Source organism: Salvelinus namaycush, unplaced genomic scaffold (assembly GCF_016432855.1).
Source record: "Salvelinus namaycush isolate Seneca unplaced genomic scaffold, SaNama_1.0 Scaffold182, whole genome shotgun sequence".
NCBI lineage: Eukaryota > Metazoa > Chordata > Actinopteri > Salmoniformes > Salmonidae > Salvelinus > Salvelinus namaycush.
The window spans coordinates 68,891-90,768 of record NW_024058586.1 but is presented as its reverse complement, the minus strand read 5'-3'; the positions used below and the strand labels follow the sequence as shown (position 1 = coordinate 90,768).

The 21,878-nt window shown below is 45.8% G+C and overlaps 1 protein-coding gene across 2 annotated transcripts in view; it reads left to right on the top strand.

Annotated features, from left to right (window-relative positions):
• Window positions 1-21,878, top strand: part of flna (filamin A, alpha (actin binding protein 280)) — a 94,161-nt gene that overhangs the window by 33,682 nt on the left and 38,601 nt on the right. For both annotated transcript variants that reach the window (XM_038983690.1, XM_038983691.1), the window contains exons 9-17: window positions 1,115-1,315; window positions 1,883-2,020; window positions 5,585-5,711; window positions 5,891-6,027; window positions 7,172-7,368; window positions 9,260-9,373; window positions 17,377-17,520; window positions 17,629-17,752; window positions 20,641-20,801. In XM_038983690.1, the coding sequence (XP_038839618.1) occupies window positions 1,115-1,315; window positions 1,883-2,020; window positions 5,585-5,711; window positions 5,891-6,027; window positions 7,172-7,368; window positions 9,260-9,373; window positions 17,377-17,520; window positions 17,629-17,752; window positions 20,641-20,801 (1,343 nt within the window). The remainder of the gene's footprint in view (window positions 1-1,114; window positions 1,316-1,882; window positions 2,021-5,584; window positions 5,712-5,890; window positions 6,028-7,171; window positions 7,369-9,259; window positions 9,374-17,376; window positions 17,521-17,628; window positions 17,753-20,640; window positions 20,802-21,878) is intronic.

Here is a 21,878-nt window from a genome sequence, read left to right as displayed (position 1 = left end):
GTCTCGGGGGTATGATATAAAATGCTAACCTCCCCTGTTATTGTAATGGTGAGAGTTTAGCATGTCTTGGGAGTATGATATAAAATGCTAACCTCCCCTGTTATTGTAATAGTGAGAGGTTAGCATATCTTGGGAGTATGATATAAAATGCTAACCTCCCCTGTTATTGTAATGGTGAGAGGTTAGCATGTTTAGGGGGTATGATATAAAATGCTAACCTCCCCTGTTATTGTAATGGTGAGAGGTTAGCATGTCTTGGGGGTATGATATAAAATGCTAACCTCCCCTGTTATTGTAATGGTGAGAGGTTAGCATGTCTTGGGGGTATGATATAAAATGCTAACCTCCCCTGTTATTGTAATGGTGAGAGGTTAGCATGTCTTGGGGGTATGATATAAAATGCTAACCTCCCCTGTTATTGTAATGGTGAGAGGTTAGCATGTCTTGGGGGTATGATATAAAATGCTAACCTCCCCTGTTATTGTAATGGTGAGAGGTTAGCATGTCTTGGGGGTATGATATTTGTGTGTAACTTTCTCACTCCTCATTATTCACGATTCATTCAGGATTATCCATAATGTTGGTAGCATCCACATTCATGTAGAAGTGTTTAGAAACATATTCTAATTTACAATACATGTGACTCCAAAATATAGGTAGTCTAGTGGTTAGAGCATTGGACTAGTAACCGAAAGGTTGCTAGATCGAATCCCCGAGCTGACAAGGTACAAATCTGTCGTTCTGCCCCTGAACAAGGCAGTTAACCCACTGTTCCTAGGCCGTCATTGAAAATAAGAATTTGTTCTTAACTGACTTGCCTCGTTAAATAATAAAATTAAATGAGACAATACATTACTACTTCAATACACATACAAGTGGATTTGTCTCAATACTTTTGCTCCCCTAAAATGGAGGACTATGTACGAGAAGTGCTGTAATTTCTAAACGGTTCACCCGATATGTATGACAATACCTCAAATGAAAGCTGACAGTCTGCATTTTAACCCCATTGTTAAACTTTTGGCGTATTGGGCCAAAAAGAGTGCTTCACAGTCCCAATAATTACGGAGGACGCAGTCTATTGGTATGATGCTAAAGCTGCCCCTGTCTCCAGGTGCTGGTGTGGGAGAGGTGGAGGTGGTGATCATGGACCCAGCGGGTAAGAAGGACGTGGTGGTGTGTCAGATAGAGGATAAGGGCAACAGTTCGTACCGCTGCACCTACAAACCCACCCTGGAGGGGACCCACACCATCTACGTTACCTTCGCTGGAGGACAGATCAGCAAGAGCCCCTTCACTGTTAACATAGGAGAGGGTGAGACAGACCGAGGGAGATGAGGCGGAGTGTCTGACTTTTCTTTGTCTGGTTCTGTTATTCTGGTTCTATTTGTGCTGTTCAGTTTCTGCTGTTCTGTTATTCTGGTTCTATTTGTTCAGTTTCTGCTGTGCTGTTCTGTTTGAGTCACTTATCTTTTATATATTCTAACTGCTTTGTTCTCTCTCTCCATGGAAGGATGGAAGGAGCTGGTATCTCTTCTCTCTCTGGAGCAGCTTCTTCCTTCTACTGTCCTGTCATTTCCTGGGATCTCTTCTCTCTCTGGAGCAGCTTCTTCCTTCTACTGTCCTGTCACTTCCTGGGATCTGTCTCGGGTGCTAGACTCGGTGTGTGTCGTACTATTCCTTGTGACTCATCCTTTTTCATAGACTGGTGTGTCATCTCCCTCTAAACCTCCAAACCCAGACTGACCCGGTGTCTACACACACACACACACACACACACGTGCATGTGACTCAGCAGGTCCTTATTTAGCAGTTCCCCTGGGGGTTAATGTCATCCATTCAAACTATAGATTGTGTTCAACTCTAACCCTCCTCCCCCCAGCTTGTAACCCCAGCCTGGTTCGGGCTAAGGGCCGTGGTCTGCAGCCTAAAGGCCTCCGGGTGAAGGAGACAGCTGACTTCAGAGTCTTCACCAAAGGAGCTGGGACTGGAGAACTCAAAGTCACCATCAAGGGCCCCAGTGAGTCAACTACCCAGCAGCCTCTGTTTCATAAATTATGCAAACAAGCCTCTATTAATAATATATATATTCTCATCAAAAAAAGAAACGTCCTTTCACTGTCAACTGTTTATTTTCACAACAATGAACATGTAAATATTTGTATGAACATAAGATTCAACAACTGAGACATAAACTGAACAAGTTACACAGACACGTGACTAACAGAAATGGAATAATGTGTCCCTGATCAAAGGGGGGGTCGAAATCAAAAGTAACAGTCAGTATCTGGTGTGGCCACCAGCTGCGTTAAGTACTGCAGTGCATCTCCTCCTCATGGACTGCACCAGATTTGCCAGTTCTTGCTGTGAGATGTTACCCCACTCTTCCACCAAGGCACCTGCAAGTTCCCGGACATTTCTGGATGGGGGGTGGCCCAAGCCCAAGCCCAAGCCCTCCGATCTAACAGGTCCCAGACGTGCTCAATGGGATTGAGATCCGGGCTCTTTGCTGGCCATGGCAGAACACTAACATTCCTTGCAGAAAATCACGCACAGAACCAGCAGTATGGCTGGTGGCATTGTCATGCTGGAGGGTCATGTCAGGATGAGCCTGCAGGAAGGGTACCACATGAGGGAGGAGGATGTCTTCCCTGTAACGCACAGCGTTGAGATTGCCTGCAATGACAACAAGCACAGGCCGATGATGCTGTGACACACCGCCCCAGACCATGACGGACACTCCACCTCCAAATCGATCCCGCTCCAGAGTACAGGCCTCGGTGTAACGCTCATTCCTTCGACGATAAACGCGAATCCGATCATCACCCCTGGTGAGACAAAACCGCGACCCGTCAGTGAAGAGCACTTTTTGCCAGTCCTGTCTGGTCCAGCGACAGTGGGTTTGTGCCCATAGGTGACGTTGTTGCCGGTGATGTCTGGTGAGGACCTGCCTTACAACAGGCCTACAAGCCCTCAGTCCAGCCTCTCTCAGCCTATTGCGGACATTCTGAGCACTGATTGAGGGATTGTGCGTTCCTGGTGTAACTCGAGCAGTTGTTGCCATCCTGTCCCGCAGGTGTGATGTTCGGATGTACCGATCCTGTGTTGTTACATGTGGTCTGCCACTGCGAGGACGATCTGTCTGTCCTGTAGTGCTGTCTTCTCACAGTACGTCTCACAGTACGGACTTTGCAATATATTGTCCTGGCCACATCTGCAGTCCTTGTGCCTCCTTGCAGCATGCCTAAGGCACGTTCACACAGGGACCCTGGGCATTTTGTTCTTTTGGTGTTTTTCAGAGTCAGTAGAAAGGCCTCTTTAGTGTCCTAAGTTTTCATAACTGTGACCTTAATTGCCTACCGTCTGTAAGCTGTTAGTGTCTTAACGATCGTTCCACAGGTGCATGTTCATTAATTGTTTATGGTTCATTGAACAAGCATGGGAAACAGTGTTTTAACCCTTTACAATGAAGATCTGGGAAGTTATTTAGATGTTTACGAAATACCTTTGAAAGACGGGATCCTGAAAAAGGCACGTTTCTTTTTTTGCTGAATTTATATACACAAGACACACAGAACCAGTCAAAAGTTTGGACACGCCTACTCATTCCAGGGTTTTTCTTTATTTTTTATTATTTTCTACATTGTAGAATAATAGTGACCACATCAAAACCACAAAGTAACACACATGGAATCGTGTAGTAACCAAAAAAGTGTTAAACAAATGTAAATATATTTTATATTTGAGATTATTCAAAGTAGCCACCCTTTGCCTTGATGACAGCTGTGCACACTCTTGGCATTCTCTCAACCAGCTTCATGAGGAATGTTTTTCCAACAGTCTTGAAGGAGTTCCCACATATGCTGAGCACTTGTTGGCTGCTTTTCCTTCACTGTGGTCCGTCTCATCCCAAACCATCTCAATTGGGTTGAGGTCGGGAGATTGTGGAGGCCAGGTCATCTGATGCAGCACTCCATCACTCTCCTTCTTGGTCAAATAGCCCTTACACAGCCTGAGGTGTGTTTTGGGTCATTGTCCTGTTAAAAATGATAGTCCCACTAAGCGCAAACCAGATGGGATGGCGTATCACTGCAGAATGCTGTGGTAGCCATGCTGGTTAAGTGAGCCTTGAATTCTAAATAAATCATACTACTTCCTCCATGTTTCACGGTGGGAACGACACATGCAGAGATCATTCATTCAGCTACTCTGCATCTCACAAAGACACGGCGGTTGGAGCCAAATCTCCAATTTGGACTCATCAGCCCAAATGGCAGATTTCCACCGGTCTAATGTCCATTACTCGTGTTTCTTGGCCCAAGCAATTCGCTTCTTATTGGTGTCCTTTAGTGGTGGTTTCTTTGCAGCAATTCAACCATGAAGGCTTGATTCATGCAGTCTCCTCTGAACAGTTGCTGTTGTTGTCTGTTACTTGAACTCTGACGCATTTATTTGGGCTGCAATTTGAGGTGCAGTTAACTCTAATGAACTTATCCTCTGCAGCAGAGGTAACTCTGGGTCTGTGGCAGTCCTCATGAGAGCCAGTTTCATCATAGCTCTTCATGGTTTTTGCGACTGCACTTGAAGAAACATTCAAAGTTCTTGAAATGTTCTGTATTGACTGACCTTCATGTCTTAAAGTAATGATGGACTGTCGTTTCCCTTTGCTTATTTGAGCTGTTCTTGCCATAATATGGACTTGGCCTTTTACCAAATAGGGCTATCTTCTGTATACCACCCCTACCTTGTCACAACACAACATTGGCTCAAATGCATTAAGAAGGAAAGAAATTCCACATTCACCAAGACCACCTGTTAATTGAAATGCATTCCAGGTGACTACCTCATGATGCTGGTTGAGAGAATGCAAAGCTGTCATCAAGGCAAAGGGAGGGTACTTTGAAGAATCTGAAAACTTAACATATATTTTAGTTTAACTTTTTTTTTGGATACTACATGATTCCAAATGTGGTGTTTCATAGTTTTCTTTTCATGTCTTAACTATTATTCTATAACGTAGAAAATAGTAAAAATTAAGAAAAACCCTGGAATGAGGTGTTAAATTTTGACTGCTACTGTGTATATGTAATCTCTAACACACACACACTATGTGGCTCAATGGGCGGATCAATCTTCTCTAGTCGGTGACCATCGTTGGTCACTGCCTTTCAAAGTGTTGCTTTATGGGGGATAAAAATGGTCCAACTAGCCTCTACATGTCCACTGCATGAACTTTACAAAAACCAAAGGTCATCAAGTTTTCACTGCACGTTTCTGCAGTTGCTCTTCACCAACTGTATCCTCCAGCCATCAAGTGCATGGTGGGAGGCTTTATCGTCAACCAATCATTAGGGGGGTTTATTTGACCCACACAAACTTGACCAAAGATGTGACCCCCAGCAGCCTCTGATTTTAAGACTACACCCCCCCCCCCAGCAGCCTCTCTGATTTTATAGACTACACCCCCCCCCCTAGCAGCCTCTGATTTATAGACTACACTACCCAGTATCCACTCTTCTAGAAACTACATAAACCAATTGCTACTCTGTTTCTTTATGACCAAACTGACCCTGTGTGTGTGCAGAGGGTCTGGAGGAGCCCTGTAAGAGGAAGGATCTAGGAGACGGAGTGTTTGGGTTTGAGTACTACCCCTCCACCCCCGGAACATACAGTATAACCATCACCTGGGGAGGACAACACATCCCCCGCAGGTACATTTACATTGTTAACCAGAGTGACATATAGTTAGTGCATTCAACACAGTCATTACAGGTAGACTCTGGTAAATAACTGTGATCCTCTTTGCAACATGTCATTTGTGTCAACAACAATCTATAGTCATGATTAGAGAGCCTGGTGTAACGCTGTCACATGTCACTTCCTCTTGCAGCCCGTTGGAGGTGAAGATTGGTTTGGAGGCGGGGCCACAGAAGGTGCGAGCATGGGGGCCCGGCCTGGAGAGCGGCATTGTGGGTAAATCTGCCGACTTCGTGGTCGAAGCTGTTGGAGAGAATGTGGGAACACTGGGTGAGTACACACACACACACACACACACAGTGTTGTACGGCTAACTTTGTGGGGACACACAATTCAGTCCCATTCAAAATCCTATTTTCCCTAACCCCTACTCTTACCCTAACCCAAAAACCTGCTGCCTACCACCGCTCAGACTGCTCTATCAAATCATAGACTTAGTTATAATATAATAACACACAGAAATACGAGCCTTTGGTCATTAAAATAGTCAAATCCGGAAACTATCATTTCGAAAACAAAACGTTTATTCTTTCAGTGAAATCTGGAACCGTTCCGTATTTTATCTAACGGGTGGCATCCATCAGTCTAAATATAGCTGTTACATTGCACAACCTTCGACGTTATGTCATAATTATGTACAATTCTGGCAAATTAATTCGCAACCAGCCAGGCGGCCCAAACTATTGCATATACCCTGACTCTGCGTGCAATGAATGCAGGAAGTGACACCATTTCCCTAGTTAATATTGCCTGCTAACATGAATTTCTTTACTAAATATGCAGGTTTAAAAAAAATATATACTTTTGTGTATTGATTTTAAGAAAGGCATTGATGTTTATGGTTAGGTACATTCTGCAACGATTGTGCTTTTGTTGAATCATCACCCGTTTGGCGAAGTAGGCTGTGATTTGATGATAAATTAACAGGCACCGCATTGATTATATGCAACGCAGGACAAGCTAGTTAACCTAGTATCATCAACCATGTGTAGTTAACTAGTGATTATATTAAGATTGATTGTTTTTTATAAGATACGTTTAATGCTAGCTAGCAACTTACCTTGGCTCCTTGCTGCACTCGCGTAACAGGTGGTCAGCCTGCCACTCAGTTTCCTCGCGGAATGCAATGTAATTGGTGTCCAAAAATGCCAATTACCGATTGTTATGAAAACTTGAACTTGGCCCTGATTAATCGATCGACCTCTAGCTCCTAACCGTTAACGTAATTCTAACCTTAACCCTAAACCCCCTAGAAATAGGATTTGACCTTATGGGGACTAACAAAATGTCCCCAGTTGGTCAAATTTTTGTAAGTTTGCTATTCTTGTGGGAACTTCTGGTCCCCACTAGAATAGGTAAACACGTCCCCCCACAGACCCTGCGTGTCCTCATCAGAAGGTGTGTGTGTGTCCAGGTTTCTCGGTGGAGGGTCCGTCCCAGGCGAAGATCGAGTGTGATGATAAGGGCGACGGGTCATGTGACGTGCGGTACTGGCCAATGGAAGCAGGAGAGTACGCGGTGCATGTGCTCTGTAACAACGAGGACATCCAGCACTCTCCCTTCATGGCTGAAATCACTGCAGCTCTAAACAAAGACTATTACCCTGATAAGGTATGTTAAATCACTGCTGCTCTAAACAAGGACTACTAATAAGGTATTTGTACTTATTATGGATCCCCATTAGTTCCTGCCAAAGCAGCAGCTACTCTTCCTGGGGTTTATTATGGATCCCCATTAGTTCCTGCCAAGGCAGCAGCTACTCTTCCTGGGGTTTATTATGGATCCCCATTAGTTCCTGCCAAGGCAGCAGCTACTCTTCCTGGGGTTTATTATGGATCCCCATTAGTTCCTGCCAAGGCAGCAGCTACTCTTCCTGGGGTTTATTATGGATCCCCATTAGTTCCTGCCAAGGCAGCAGCTACTCTTCCTGGGGTTTATTATGGATCCCCATTAGTTCCTGCCAAGGCAGCAGCTACTCTTCCTGGGGTTTATTATGGATCCCCATTAGTTCCTGCCAAGGCAGCAGCTACTCTTCCTGGGGTTTATTATGGATCCCCATTAGTTCCTGCCAAGGCAGCAGCTACTCTTCCTGTGGTTTATTATGGATCCCCATTAGTTCCTGCCAAGTCAGCAGCTACTCTTCCTGGGGTTTATTATGGATCCCCATTAGTTCCTGCCAAGGCAGCAGCTACTCTTCCTGGGGTTTATTATGGATCCCCATTAGTTCCTGCCAAGGCAGCAGCTACTCTTCCTGGGGTTTATTATGGATCCCCATTAGTTCCTGCCAAGGCAGCAGCTACGCTTCCTGGGGTTTATTATGGATCCCCATTAGTTCCTGCCAAGGCAGCAGCTACTCTTCCTGGGGTTTATTATGGATCCCCATTAGTTCCTGCCAAGGCAGCAGCTACGCTTCCTGGGGTTTATTATGGATCCCCATTAGTTCCTGCCAAGGCAGCAGCTACTCTTCCTGGGGTTTATTATGGATCCCCATTAGTTCCTGCCAAGGCAGCAGCTTCTCTTCCTGAGGTTTATTATGGATCCCCATTAGTTCCTGCCAAGGCAGCAGCTACTCTTCCTGGGGTTTATTATGGATCCCCATTAGTTCCTGCCAAGGCAGCAGCTACTCTTCCTGGGGTTTATTATGGATCCCCATTAGTTCCTGCCAAGGCAGCAGCTACTCTTCCTGGGGTTTATTATGGATCCCCATTAGTTCCTGCCAAGGCAGCAGCTACTCTTCCTGGGGTTTATTATGGATCCCCATTAGTTCCTGCCAAGGCAGCAGCTACTCTTCCTGGGGTTTATTATGGATCCCCATTAGTTCCTGCCAAGGCAGCAGCTACTCTTCCTGGGGTTTATTATGGATCCCCATTAGTTCCTGCCAAGGCAGCAGCTACTCTTCCTGGGGTTTATTATGGATCCCTATTAGTTCCTGACAAGGCAGCAGCTACTCTTCCTGGGGTCCCACAAAATGAAGGCAGTTTGTACAATTTTAAAAACATGACAATACATTCATAGATTTCACAACACACTGTGTTCCCTCAGGCCCCTACTCCACCACTAACACATATCTACAGTACTAAATCTGTGTGTGTATAGTTCGTATGTTATTGTGTGTGTCTGTGCCTATGTTTGTGTTGCTTCACAGTCCCCACTGTTCCATAAGGTGTATTTTTACCTGTTTTTAAAATCTGATTCTCCTGCTGCATCAGTTACCTGATGTGGAATAGAGTTCCATGTAGTCATGACTCTATGTAGTACTGTGTGCCTCCCATAGTCTGTTCTGGACTTGGGGACTGGTATGTGTGTGTGTGTTAAGATAATAAAGTCCTCTTCATATTCTAAATGTTGAAACAACATGTGGTGGGCCCCGGTGTAGCTCCCCAGGGGTAGTTAACCCTTCAGTGGCTCATCTCACCAGATTTTCTCTGTCTAACCCGGGTTTTGAACCGGCAACCCTCCAGTTGCTAACCTGTGTTTGATGCGCTCGCTTTGCTGTGTACAGGTGAAGGCGTATGGTCCAGGACTACAGAGCAGTGGTCTTGCTGTGGGGAAACCCACTGAGTTCACCGTCGATGCCAAGCTGGGAGGGAATGCTGGCCTCAAGATCCTGGCACAGGTACGTGTATATAGTAGATGACACACTGGGGGTGATTTAACGTACACAGCTGTACGTGTGAGGTGAACGGTAGTGTACGTGTGAGGTGTATGTCATTGTATTCTCTGAAGGACAGGCCAAACCAACTGATGAATGAGGCACAGCCTGTTTAACAATGATACTACGGGTCTCTCTCTCTCGACATGGCAAGTTCATTATTACTTACATTGTCAAAGTATACATATTATAAATAAATGGTGGGACCAACGGCAATAATAGTAGTATTGGACATGGGATTACCATTAACAATACTGAGAACAACAATACATTAAAGCAATGGTAGTAGACCAGTCTCAACCTGACTGAGAAGACACATGACCTGGTAGTAGACCAGTGTCAACATGACTGAGAAGACACATGACCTGGTAGTAGACCAGTGTCAACATGACTGAGAAGACACATGACCTGGTAGTAGACCAGTGTCAACATGACTGAGAAGACACATGACCTGGTAGTAGACCAGTGTCAACATGACTGAGAAGACACATGACCTGGTAGTAGACCAGTGTCAACATGACTGAGAAGACACATGACCTGGTAGTAGACCAGTGTCAACATGACTGAGAAGACACATGACCTGGTAGTAGACCAGTGTCAACATGACTGAGAAGACACATGACCTGGTAGTAGACCAGTCTCAACATGACTGAGAAGACACATGACCTGGTAGTAGACCAGTGTCAACATGACTGAGAAGACACATGACCTGGTAGTAGACCAGTCTCAACACGACTGAGAAGACACATGACCTGGTAGTAGACCAGTGTCAACATGACTGAGAAGACACATGACCTGGTAGTAGACCAGTGTCAACATGACTGAGAAGACACATGACCTGGTAGTAGACCAGTCTCAACCTGACTGAGAAGACGCATGACCTGGTAGTAGACCAGTCTCAACCTGACTGAGAAGACACATGACATGAAAGACAAAACTAAATGGGAAATATTATTGACATAACATTGCACTTTTCACTGGCCGTCCCTCAGGTTGTGGCAGGAGGACACATATTTGGCTTTTCATCCAATAAATATTGGATTTTTGTTTCTTCATCTTTTGTTTCAAATTCTTTTAATTTAATTATAATTTTGGGAAAGAAATATTCTTAGGTCTGAGTATTTGTCAGAGTGTAATAGGAAATGCAGCTCTGTCTCTACCTCTCCTCTGGAGCAGAGTGAGCACAGCCTGTCCTCTCTGGGCAGCCAGGTTTGTCTGTGACGACCGGTCTCTATAGCCAGACTGTCCTCTCTGGGCAGCCAGACTGTCCTCTCTGGGCAGCCAGACTGTCCTCTCTGGGCAGCCAGACTGTCCTCTCTGGGCAGCCAGACTGTCCTCTCTGGGCAGCCAGACTGTCCTCTCTGGGCAGCCAGACTGTCCTCTCTGGGCAGCCAGACTGTCCTCTCTGGGCAGCCAGACTGTCCTCTCTGGGCAGCCAGACTGTCCTCTCTGGGCAGCCAGGTTTGTCTGTGACGACCGGTCCGGGCTCTATAGCCAGACTGTTCTCACTTAGTCTGTACCTAGTCAGGGTTATCCTCAGTTTTCTACCAGTCACAATGGTCAGATAGTCTGCCACCATGTACTGTCTGTTTAGAGACAAATAGCATTGAAGTTTTCTTAGATTTTTTGTGGTGTCTTTCCAATAGGTGATACATTTTTCTTTTTGTTTTATGATGATTTGGTTGGGCCAGATTTTCTGAGTGCTGTCTTGAGGCTCTATGGGGTTGGTTTGGGTTGGTGAACTGAGCCTCAGAACCAGCTGGCTGAGGGGACTCTTCTCTTGACATTGTAGGGCTGTGTGATGGAATGTTGTGGGGTCACTTGTTTTTAGATGGTTGTAAAATTTGATGGCTCTTTGTTTTCTATTCGAATGAGGAGGGGGTATTGGCCCAATTCTGCTCTACATGTGTTATTTGGAGTTTCTTTGCACTTGCAATACAGTCTTGCAAAACTCTGCATGCAGTATTTAAATTGGATGTTTGTCCCATTTGGTAAATTCATTATTAGAGAGTGGACCCCATACTTCACTGCCATATAGAGCAATTGGTTCTATAACTGATTGGAACATTTTTAGCCCGATTCTAATTGGATTTTCAATTTTAATGTTCCTTTTAATGGCATAGAATGTTCTTGCTTTGTCTCAGCTCATTCACAGCCATGTGAAAGCTACCGGGGTTGCTGATATTTAGTCCTAGATATGTGTAGTTTTTGGTGTGTTCTAATAGAACTGTGTTCAAATAGAATTTATATTTGTCATCCTGATTTCCGGACCTTTTTTGGTATATCATTATATTTGTTTTTTTTAGGTTAACGGTCAGAGCCCAGGTCTGACAGAACCTGTGAAGACGATCTAGGTGCTGCTGTAACCCCTCTTTAGTGGGAGACAGCAGCACCAGGTCATCTGCGTACAGCAGACACTTGATTTCAGTGTTGTGTAGGGTGATACCGGGTGATACCAGGTGCTGCCGATTCTTCTAATGTTTTTGCCAATTCATTAATGTAGATGTTAAATAGTGTTGGGCTTATTGGGCAGCCCTGTTTCACTCCGGGTCCCTGAGAGAAGAAGTCTGTTTGCTTGTTGCCAATTTTAACCGCACATTTGTTTTTAGTGTACATTGATTTAATAACATATGTTTTCCCTCCAATACCACTTTCTATTAGTTTATTAAAAAGACCTTTGTGCCAAATTGAATCAAATGCTTTCTTGAAATCTACAAAACGAGTAGATTTGGCCTTTTAAGGTTTACTTTGTCAATTAGTTTGGAGGGTGTAAATGTGGTCTGTTGTACGATAATTTTTTTAGAAATCCAATCTGGCTTCTGCTCAGGACATTGTGTTAGTCAAGGAAATGATGTAGTCTGCTATTTATAATACTGCAGAGAATTTTCCCCAAGTTGCTGTTAACGCAAATTCCTCTAATTATTTGGGTCAAATTTGTCTCTATTTATAGATTGGTGTGATCAATCCCTGGTTCCAAATATCGGGGAAAATACCTGCAGTGAGGATAATGTTGAAGAGTTTGAGTATAGCCAATTTGAATTTGTGGTCTGTATATTTGATCATTTCTTTTAAAATACCATCAACACCACAGGCTTTTTGGGTTGGAGAGTGCATAGTTTTTCCAATAATTTGTCTTCTGTAATTGGGGTATCCACAGGATTCTGATAGTCTTTGACTGCTGATTCAAGGATTTGTAATTTTTCTTGTATATCTTTTTGTTCTTGGCTCTTTGTTATATTGCTGTAGAGGTTTGCAAAGTGATTTCTCTACATATCCCCATTTTGGATAGCCAATTCCTCATGAGGTTTGTTTAATTTATTCCAATTCTCCCAGAAGTGGTTTGATTCTATGGATTCCTCAATTCCAACCAGCTGATTTCTAATGTGCTGTTCCTTTTTTGTTCTTAGGGTGCGTTTGTATTGCTTCAGTGTTTCCCCGTATTGAAGGTGTACATTTGTTGTCTGGTTCTGTGTTTTTGATTAGATATATTTCTCAATGACTTTCTTCGATTTTTGCAATCCTTATCAAACCATTTTTCATTATGTTATTTTTGGTTTGTTTTATGCTTCTTTAGATTAGCCAAGGAGGCTAATTTGTCAAATATAAAGTTTATGTTCCTAACGGCCAAATTTACACCTTAGGATGCTGTTAAGGCTAAAAAGTTGTCCAGGAGAGATGGTATATTTTGGTTACTAATTGCTTTTTGGTAGATGTCTGTACTGTTTGCACTCCATCTATAGGCTTGTTTAGTACCATGTAATTTATTGGGCCGTGATGCTTCATGGTTGGGTTCTGCTCTTCTCAGATACACTGTGATTTTACTGTGGTCTGAGAGAGGTGTTAGTGGGCTGACTGTGAAGGCTCTGAGAGACTCTGGGTTTAGGTCGGTGAGGAAGTAGTCTACAGTGCTGCTGCCAAGGGATGAGCTGTAGGTGTACCTACCAAAAGTCTCCTCTCAGCCTACCATTGACTATGTACATACCCAGTGTTCGACAGAGCTTCACGAGCTGTACTCCATTTTTGTTTTTCACTTCGTCATAGTTGTTTCTGTGGGGAGGGAAAGGTTGTTGCTTCCTGGTAGGTGTTTATCTCCATGACTGTTAAGTGTCTTGTTCTTCTGCTGTTCTAGCATTCAGGTCTCCACAGACCAGTACGTTGCCTTGGGCCTGAAAGTGACTAATCTCCCCCTCTAGAATGGAGAAACTCTCTTCGTTGAAGTAGGGTGACTCTGAGGGGGGAATGTATGTGGCACAGAGGAAGACGTTTTTATCTGTTAAGATAGCCTCCTTGTTGATTTTTAACCAGATAAAGAATTCTCCTGTTTTGATCAATTCGATTGAATTAATTAGTTCAGATTTATACCATATTAACATTCCCCCTGAGTCTCTGCCCTGTTTGATTCCTTTTAATTTAGTGGATGGTAGGATTATCTCCCTATAACCTAGTGGACAGCCAGTGGAAACATCACCTCTGCACCATGTTTCCTGTAGTACTACAATATCAACATCATCCATTTCTTTCAGGAAGTCTGGGTTTCTGCTCTTTAGCCCAAAAGCAGAGGACTTCAATCCTTGTATATTCCAACATGCAACGTAAAAAGACTTCATAACTTTTTTTCTTTACTTTCAAAATGAGACAAACGCTCACAATCCAACAATAACTATTAAAATTGGATTAAGATAGCATTTGTGTCATGCCACTTGGGTGGATGTAGTGTGAGGATGGTGGAGTTCTTGTGCTCTTCTTACCATGACCCTCGGCCTATCACATGTGAGCATCCATGACCCTCGGCCTATCACATGTGACCATAGTAGACTCGGCATGTGTTTAGTGTCACTCATTTGGTTGGTGGGCACTGGGCCAGTTGCTCCTCTCACAGCCTGTGCGTAGCTCTGCCTGCTGGGCTGTGGGTCTGCGATGGGGGGTGGTAGGCCTTGTCTCGGTGGGTCTGAAGCTGGGGTGGTCTGCGCTGGCTGTGGTGGGCATGGAGGTTGATGGTGCTGGGGGGGTCCAGGTCCGGGGTGTGATCTCTGAGGGGTGGAGATTGCTCCACTCTTCCTGGGTGGAGAGGTCGGGCTGCGGTTTAAAGCGATGTCCTTGAGTCTTGGCAAGGATGGGGACTGTCTCCCTGTACAGGTGAACATGGTCATAGAGACAGTCCAGATCGAGGGTGGGATGGTGGGCCAGGTGTACATTGGGTCGCAGGGCACAGTCCCGGGATAGGCTGGCATTTATTCTTTGGATTGTGGCAGGGTGGAAGTCCCTCCTCTGTAGAAGGGTTGACACTATGATTCTTAAGTTGGGGAAGATTGCGGAGGCCTTCTCAATCCCTCCCCGTAGTGAAGTCGCCACCCTCTCCTGCTGAGCACGCAGGTTGTTGCTTCCGGTATGTATGATTATGTGGCTTGGCGACCCAAGATGGGCCTTATCAAGCAGCTCCATGGCACTCTGCGTTGTTGGGCATCACACCTTTCTCCTTTTGTGTCTAGGGAAAATTTTCTTCTCCTGAACAAACTTCCCATTTGAGTCCATTAACAGGACGATGTCAGCCAGTGTTTCTTCTGGACTGGGGGGGGCAGAGGGGGGGGGCTGGTGGGTGTTGGAGCTGGGGTGTGGCTGGTCTGTGTCGGTGCCACTGTCAGTGGGAGGCTGTTCTGTGGGTTGGGGAGGAGGTATGCAGCAGGCAGGGCTGGGGAAGCCTGGCTGGTTGAGGTGGACTCTGCTGTGTGAGGACAGGGCTGGGGAAGCCTGGCTGGTTGAGGGGGGCTACTCTGCTGTGTGAGGACAGGGCTGGGGAAGCCTGGCTGGTTGAGCTGGGCTCCTCTGCTGTGTGAGGACAGGGCTGGGGAAGCCTGGCTGGTTGAGCTGGGCTCCTCTGCTGTGTGAGGACAGGGCTGGGGAAGCCTGGCTGGTTGAGGTGGACTCTGCTGTGTGAGGACAGGGCTAGGGAAGCCTGGCTGGTTGAGGTGGACTCTGCTGTGTGAGGACAGGGCTGGGGAAGCCTGGCTGGTTGAGGTGGACTCTGCTGTGTGAGGACAGGGCTGGGGAAGCCTGGCTGGTTGAGCTGGGCTCCTCTGCTGTGTGAGGACAGGGCTGGGGAAGCCTGGCTGGTTGAGGGGGGCTCCTCTGCTGTGTGAGGACAGGGCTGGGGAAGCCTGGCTGGTTGAGCTGGGCTCCTCTGCTGTGTGAGGACAGGGCTGGGGAAGCCTGGCTGGTTGAGCTGGGCTCCTCTGCTGTGTGAGGACAGGGCTGGGGAAGCCTGGCTGGTTGAGGTGGACTCTGCTGTGTGAGGACAGGGCTAGGGAAGCCTGGCTGGTTGAGGTGGACTCTGCTGTGTGAGGACAGGGCTGGGGAAGCCTGGCTGGTTGAGGTGGACTCTGCTGTGTGAGGACAGGGCTGGGGAAGCCTGGCTGGTTGAGCTGGGCTCCTCTGCTGTGTGAGGACAGGGCTGGGGAAGCCTGGCTGGTTGAGGTGGACTCTGCTGTGTGAGGACAGGGCTGGGGAAGCCTGGCTGGTTGAGCTGGGCTCCTCTGCTGTGTGAGGGCAGGTCACAGGGTGGTGATCTATCTGCTCCTGCAGCCTGTCCTCTGTTCTCTTTCTCTCCTGCAGCTCCTCTCTTAGTGTGGTCAGATCGTTATTACTGCTCTGCCTGTCTTTTTGGAGCTTTCTCACCTCCTTTGTTAGATCAGCCAGCTCTCTTGAGTCCGTCTCTCTCTTGCTGAACCTCTTTCAGCTGTGTTGCAAGGCTGCTGTCCTGCTCTGTCCTCACCTTGGTTAGGAGCTCCTCTAAGGTGTGGTTGTCTGGTTGCTGTTTGCTCACGCTCTCCCTGAGCAGGACCACCTCCCCCTCCAGTTTGGTGAACTCATTCCTCATGGCAGCCATGGTGGTGAGGAGGGCCTGAGCCTGCTCTGCACTGAGGGGGTCGCTCTCCTCCTGGGGCATGTCTTCCACTATGGTGGGAAAAGAGGTGCTGGATGTGGCTTTTTGGGTGGGTAGGGGTGAGGGTGGTGCTGGTGGAGTTTGTCTTGTGGGAGGGCATGTCACTGGTGGTGTTCTTCTCTCTCTCCGCTCTCTCCTTAATGGTCTGAAAGTCTGTTTCAAACAGCCTGATGTTACCTTGCACCATGACAGTCCCAGTCTTGTAGAGGTTGATTGTTATCATGGTGCTGTTAGGGTCGTCTGTCTCTTTGATTTTCAGCTTCCACCCATTACAGATTCCCTCTTTCTTTATGCATGGGTAGTGAGAGCAGACTGCTGAGCGCCATGCATTTGGCTGGTCAGTGAGAAACATGAGATTACTCACGTCACTGTTTTTGTAGAGGTCTGCAAAAAGGGTTTCTGGCCTCCCCGTTAGTAGTTTCTGTTTACAAGCTTTCCTCGTTGTGTCATTTTTGGCCTCTTTAGGGTAGAGAATGGATTCAGCGCTGAGGGGGAGTGGGGACATGGTGCCTGTGGGATCTGCTACTACCGCTGCTCTGGCCTGCTGCCCTGTTGCCATAGTAACCTGTTTGCCTGTCTGCTGCTGTTGCTAGCTAGCTCTAATTTAGTGCAAAAAAGAGTGACAAATCTTTACACAAAAAAACAGAAGATATGTTTAAAGTTAGTCCGTGCTCCTTTCTGGTTTACTCACTCAGTTTGGTCATTTGATGTAGTTGTATTAACTGCCCTTGCTAGGTTTGTTCTAGCTCGTTTCTTCTGGCTAGCTTGTTAGTCTGCTGGCTAGGTCTTTGTTGTGTAGCTAGCTAGACTCAACTTCTTAACTTGAGGCGCAAAGTTACTTTTCTATTCTGAATGAATAGAGTTGTTGTTCATCACTTGTCTGGAATTATTTTTCGATTAGAGTTTATCTCATTCTAAAAACAAAAAAATATTAATTCTATCAGGAGCTCATGTTGAGTGTCTCTCTCTCTCTCTCTCTCTCTCTCTCTCTCTGTCTCTCTCTCTCTGTCTCTCATTCCCTCTCTAGGATGGTGAGGGTACCCCAGTAGATGTCCAGGTGAAGGATAACGGTAATGGAACGTACACCTGCAGTTACACCCCCAAGAAACCCCTCAAACACACCGTCATGGCGTCCTGGGGCGGGGTCAACATACCGGACAGTCCCTTCAGGGTGAGCACCCAAACAGAAGATATGCTGAATGGGGACTTGAGCTTCACATACACACTTACCTCTACAACCCCAAACACACACTTCCTGACTGTTTTCTCTTGTGTGTAGATGAGTATCGGGGCAGGCTGCCACCCTAACAAGGTGAAGGTGTCAGGTCCTGGTGTGGCTAAAACAGGGCTGAAGGCTTTTGAACCAACATTCTTCACTGTGGACTGTGCTGAGGCGGGACAAGGTAAGACCGTTACACTACACCAGCCCCATTCTGATTCCCTTCTTCCCCAAGTGTCTTTCACCTTTCACTCCTCATGGATTTAAAATGAATAAACTGGTGTCTGACGTGGAAGCTCCCTGTACTACTCGGAGTAGTGCTCAGAGAATGCGCTGACCAGCTGGCAAGTGTCTTCACTGACATTTTCAACCTCTCCCTCACCCAGTCTGTAATACCAACATGTTTCAAGCAGACCACCATAGTCCCTGTGCCCAAGAACACAAAGGTAATCTGTCTAAATGACTACCGACCCGTAGCGCTCAAGTCTGTAGTCATGAAATGCTTTGAAAGGCTGGTCATGGCTCACATCAACACCATTATCCCAGACACCCTGGACCCGCTCCAATTCTCAAATTGCCCCAACAGATTCACAGATGACCCGATCTCTATTGTACTCAACACTGCCCTTTCCCACCTGGACAAAAGGAACACACACAGTACCAGTCAAAAGTTTGGACACCTACTCATTCAAGTATTTTTCTTAATTGTTTACTATTTTCTACATTGTAGAATAATAGTGAAGTCATCAAAACTGTAGAATAACACATATGGAATCATGCAGTAAACAAAAAAGTGTTAAACAAATCTAAATATATTTTATATTCTTCAAAGTAGTCACCCTTTGTCTGGATGACAGCTGTGGACACGCATCAGATATGGAGTATTTCTACTTTCTGAAATACATCTCTTCACATTTGTTTATTCAACAATATGAATATCTCAAATGTACTCTTTTTGATTTGGCTGATTTTAGACATTGTTTGGAACAAAATACTCTTCAAACATGTCAAATTTCCAGAGTGGGCTTTCTGGTACTTTTAATGATATGACCCATTTTATACATAGAAATTGACATGGGTAAATGACCAATCACAGCACAAGTTTAAAGCATTCTTTTGAGATGTTAATATTTTTTTGTTGAATAAATGAATGTGTGTTTCAGAATATAGATGTGCTCCATATGTAAGAGCACACTATGGAGTATAATGACTGTCTGTATCATGTTAACAGATCACAGGGTCTGACAGTATAATGACTGTCTGTATCATGTTAACAGATCACAGGGTCTGACAGTATAATGACTGTCTGTATCATGTTAACAGATCACAGGGTCTGACAGGAGAAACGTATAGGTCTATAAAAAAAGGGTATAAAATATCCACATTCATCATGATTTTCCAAAAAATGGTTTGATACAAATGTACAATGTAGTCAGACCCCCTTCCCATTTTACACATTTTGTTACTTACAGCCTTATTCTGAAATGGATTAATCCCCCCCCCCCCCCCCCCCCCCAATCTACACACACTACCCCATAATGACAAAGTGGAAACAGGTTTTTAGATTTTTTTTGCAAATGTATTAAGGTAACTATTTTTAAGTATTCAGACCCTTTGCTATGAGACTGTAAATTGAGCTCAGGTGCATCCTGTTTCCATTGATCATCCTTGAGATGTTTCTACAACTTGATTGGAGTCCACCTGTGGTAAATTCAATTGATTTGATTTGGAAAGGCACACACCTGTCTATATAAGGTCCAACAGTTGCCACTGCATGTCAGAGCAAAAACCAAGCCATGTAGTCGACGGAATTATCCGTAGAGCTCCGAGACAGGATTGTGTCGGGGCACAGATCTGGGGAAGGATACCAAAACATTTCTGCAGCATTGAAGGTTCCCAAGAACAGTGACCTCCATCATTTGGAAACACAACGACTCTTACTAGACCTGGGCAATTGGGGGGGGGGGGGCCCTAGGTCAGGGAGGTGACCAAGAACCCCATGGTCACTCTGAAGGTTGGGAGAACCTTCCAGAAGGACAACCATCTCTGCAGCACTCCACTAATCAGGCCTTTACGGGTAGTGGCCAGATAGAAGCCACTCCTCAGTAAAAGGCACATGACAGCCCACTTGGAGTTCAGGCCATGAGAAACAAGATTCTCCGGTCTGATGAAACCAAGATTTAATTATTTTGCCTGAATGCCAACCATCACATCCGGAGGAAACCTGGCACCATCCCTACGGTGAAGCATGGTGGTGGCAGCTTCATGCTATGGGGATGTTTTTTCAGCGGCTGGGACTGCAAGACTAGTCAGGTTCGAGGGAAAGGTGAACGGAGCAAAGTACAGCGAGATCCTTGATGAAAACCTGCTCAGGACCTCAGACTGGAGCGATGGTTCACCTTCCAACAGGACAACTACCCTAAACACAAAGCCAAGACAACACAGGAGTGGCTTCAGGACAGGTCTCAATGTCCTTGAGTGGCCCAGCCAGAGCCCGGACTTGAACCCGCTCTAATATCTCTGTAGAGACCTGAAAATAGCTGTGCAGCGACGCTCCCCATCCAACCTGACAGAGCTTGAGAGGATCTGCAGAGAAGAATGGGAGAAACTCCCCAAATACAGGTGTGCCAAACTTGTAGCGTCATACCCAAGAAGACTCGAGGCTGTAATCGCTGCCAAAGGTGCTTAAACAAAGTACTGAGTAAATGGTCTGAATACTTATGTGATATTTGTTTTTATTTTTAACAAAACATTCTAAAAACCTACTTTAGCTTTGTCATTATGGGGTATTGTGTGTAGATTGAGAAACTATTTAATCCATTTTAGAAAAAGGCTGTAACATAATTAATCTGGATAAAGTCAAGAGGTCTGAATCCTTTCCGAATGCACTGTGAAAGTCAAACATCATTCCTCCGAACGAAGGTCTTGTGTGAATTATCTGAATCCCAAAATACTTTCTGCATACGCTAAATCGCCCCGCTGTCGTGGAATCGCCTCACTGTCCTCCGGTGCGATCCCACTTGTTATCTTCGCCATGTCATTGTACAGCTGATATTTGTGTGTGCCCCCCAGGTGACATCAGTATAGGTATAAAGTGCTCTCCAGGTGTGGTGGGACCGGCGGAGGCAGACATCGACTTCGACATCATCAGGAACGACAACGACACGTTTACTGTTAAATACACCCCGCCAGGCGCTGGTAGCTACACCATCATGGTGCTGTTCGCTGACCAGGTGGGTAGTGTGTGTATACAGTAGTGTGGTTAACCCACCAGGTGGGTAGTGTGTGTATACAGTAGTGTGGTTAACCCATCATGGTGTTGACCAGGTGGGGAGTGTGTGTATACAGTAGTGTGGTTAACCCACCAGGTGGGTAGTGTATGTATACAGTAGTGTGGTTAACCCACCAGGTGGGTAGTGTATGTATACAGTAGTGTGGTTAACCCACCAGGTGGGTAGTGTATGTATACAGTAGTGTGGTTAACCCACCAGGTGGGTAGTGTATGTATACAGTAGTGTGGTTAACCCACCAGGTGGGTAGTGTGTGTATACAGTAGTGTGGTTAACCCACCAGGTGGGTAGTGTGTGTATACAGTAGTGTGGTTAACCCACCAGGTGGGTAGTGTGTGTATACAGTAGTGTGGTTAACCCACCAGGTGGGTAGTGTGTGTATACAGTAGTGTGGTTAACCCACCAGGTGGGTAGTGTGTGTATACAGTAGTGTGGTTAACCCACCAGGTGGGTAGTGTGTGTATACAGTAGTGTGGTTAACCCACCAGGTGGGTAGTGTGTGTATACAGTAGTGTGGTTAACCCACCAGGTGGGTAGTGTGTGTATACAGTAGTGTGGTTAACCCACCAGGTGGGTAGTGTGTGTATACAGTAGTGTGGTTAACCCACCAGGTGGGTAGTGTGTGTATACAGTAGTGTGGTTAACCCACCAGGTGGGTAGTTGTGTATACAGTAGTGTGGTTAACCCACCAGGTGGGTAGTGTGTGTATACAGTAGTGTGGTTAACCCACCAGGTGGGTAGTTATGTATACAGTAGTGTGGCTAACCCACCAGGTGGGTAGTTATGTATACAGTAGTGTGGTTAACCCACCAGGTGGGTAGTGTGTGTATACAGTAGTGTGGTTAACCCACCAGGTGGGTAGTGTGTGGTTAACCCACCAGGTGGGTAGTGTATGTATACAGTAGTGTGGTTAACCCACCAGGTGGGTAGTGTGTGGTTAACCCACCAGGTGGGTAGTGTATGTATACAGTAGTGTGGTTAACCCACCAGGTGGGTAGTGTATGTATACAGTAGTGGTTA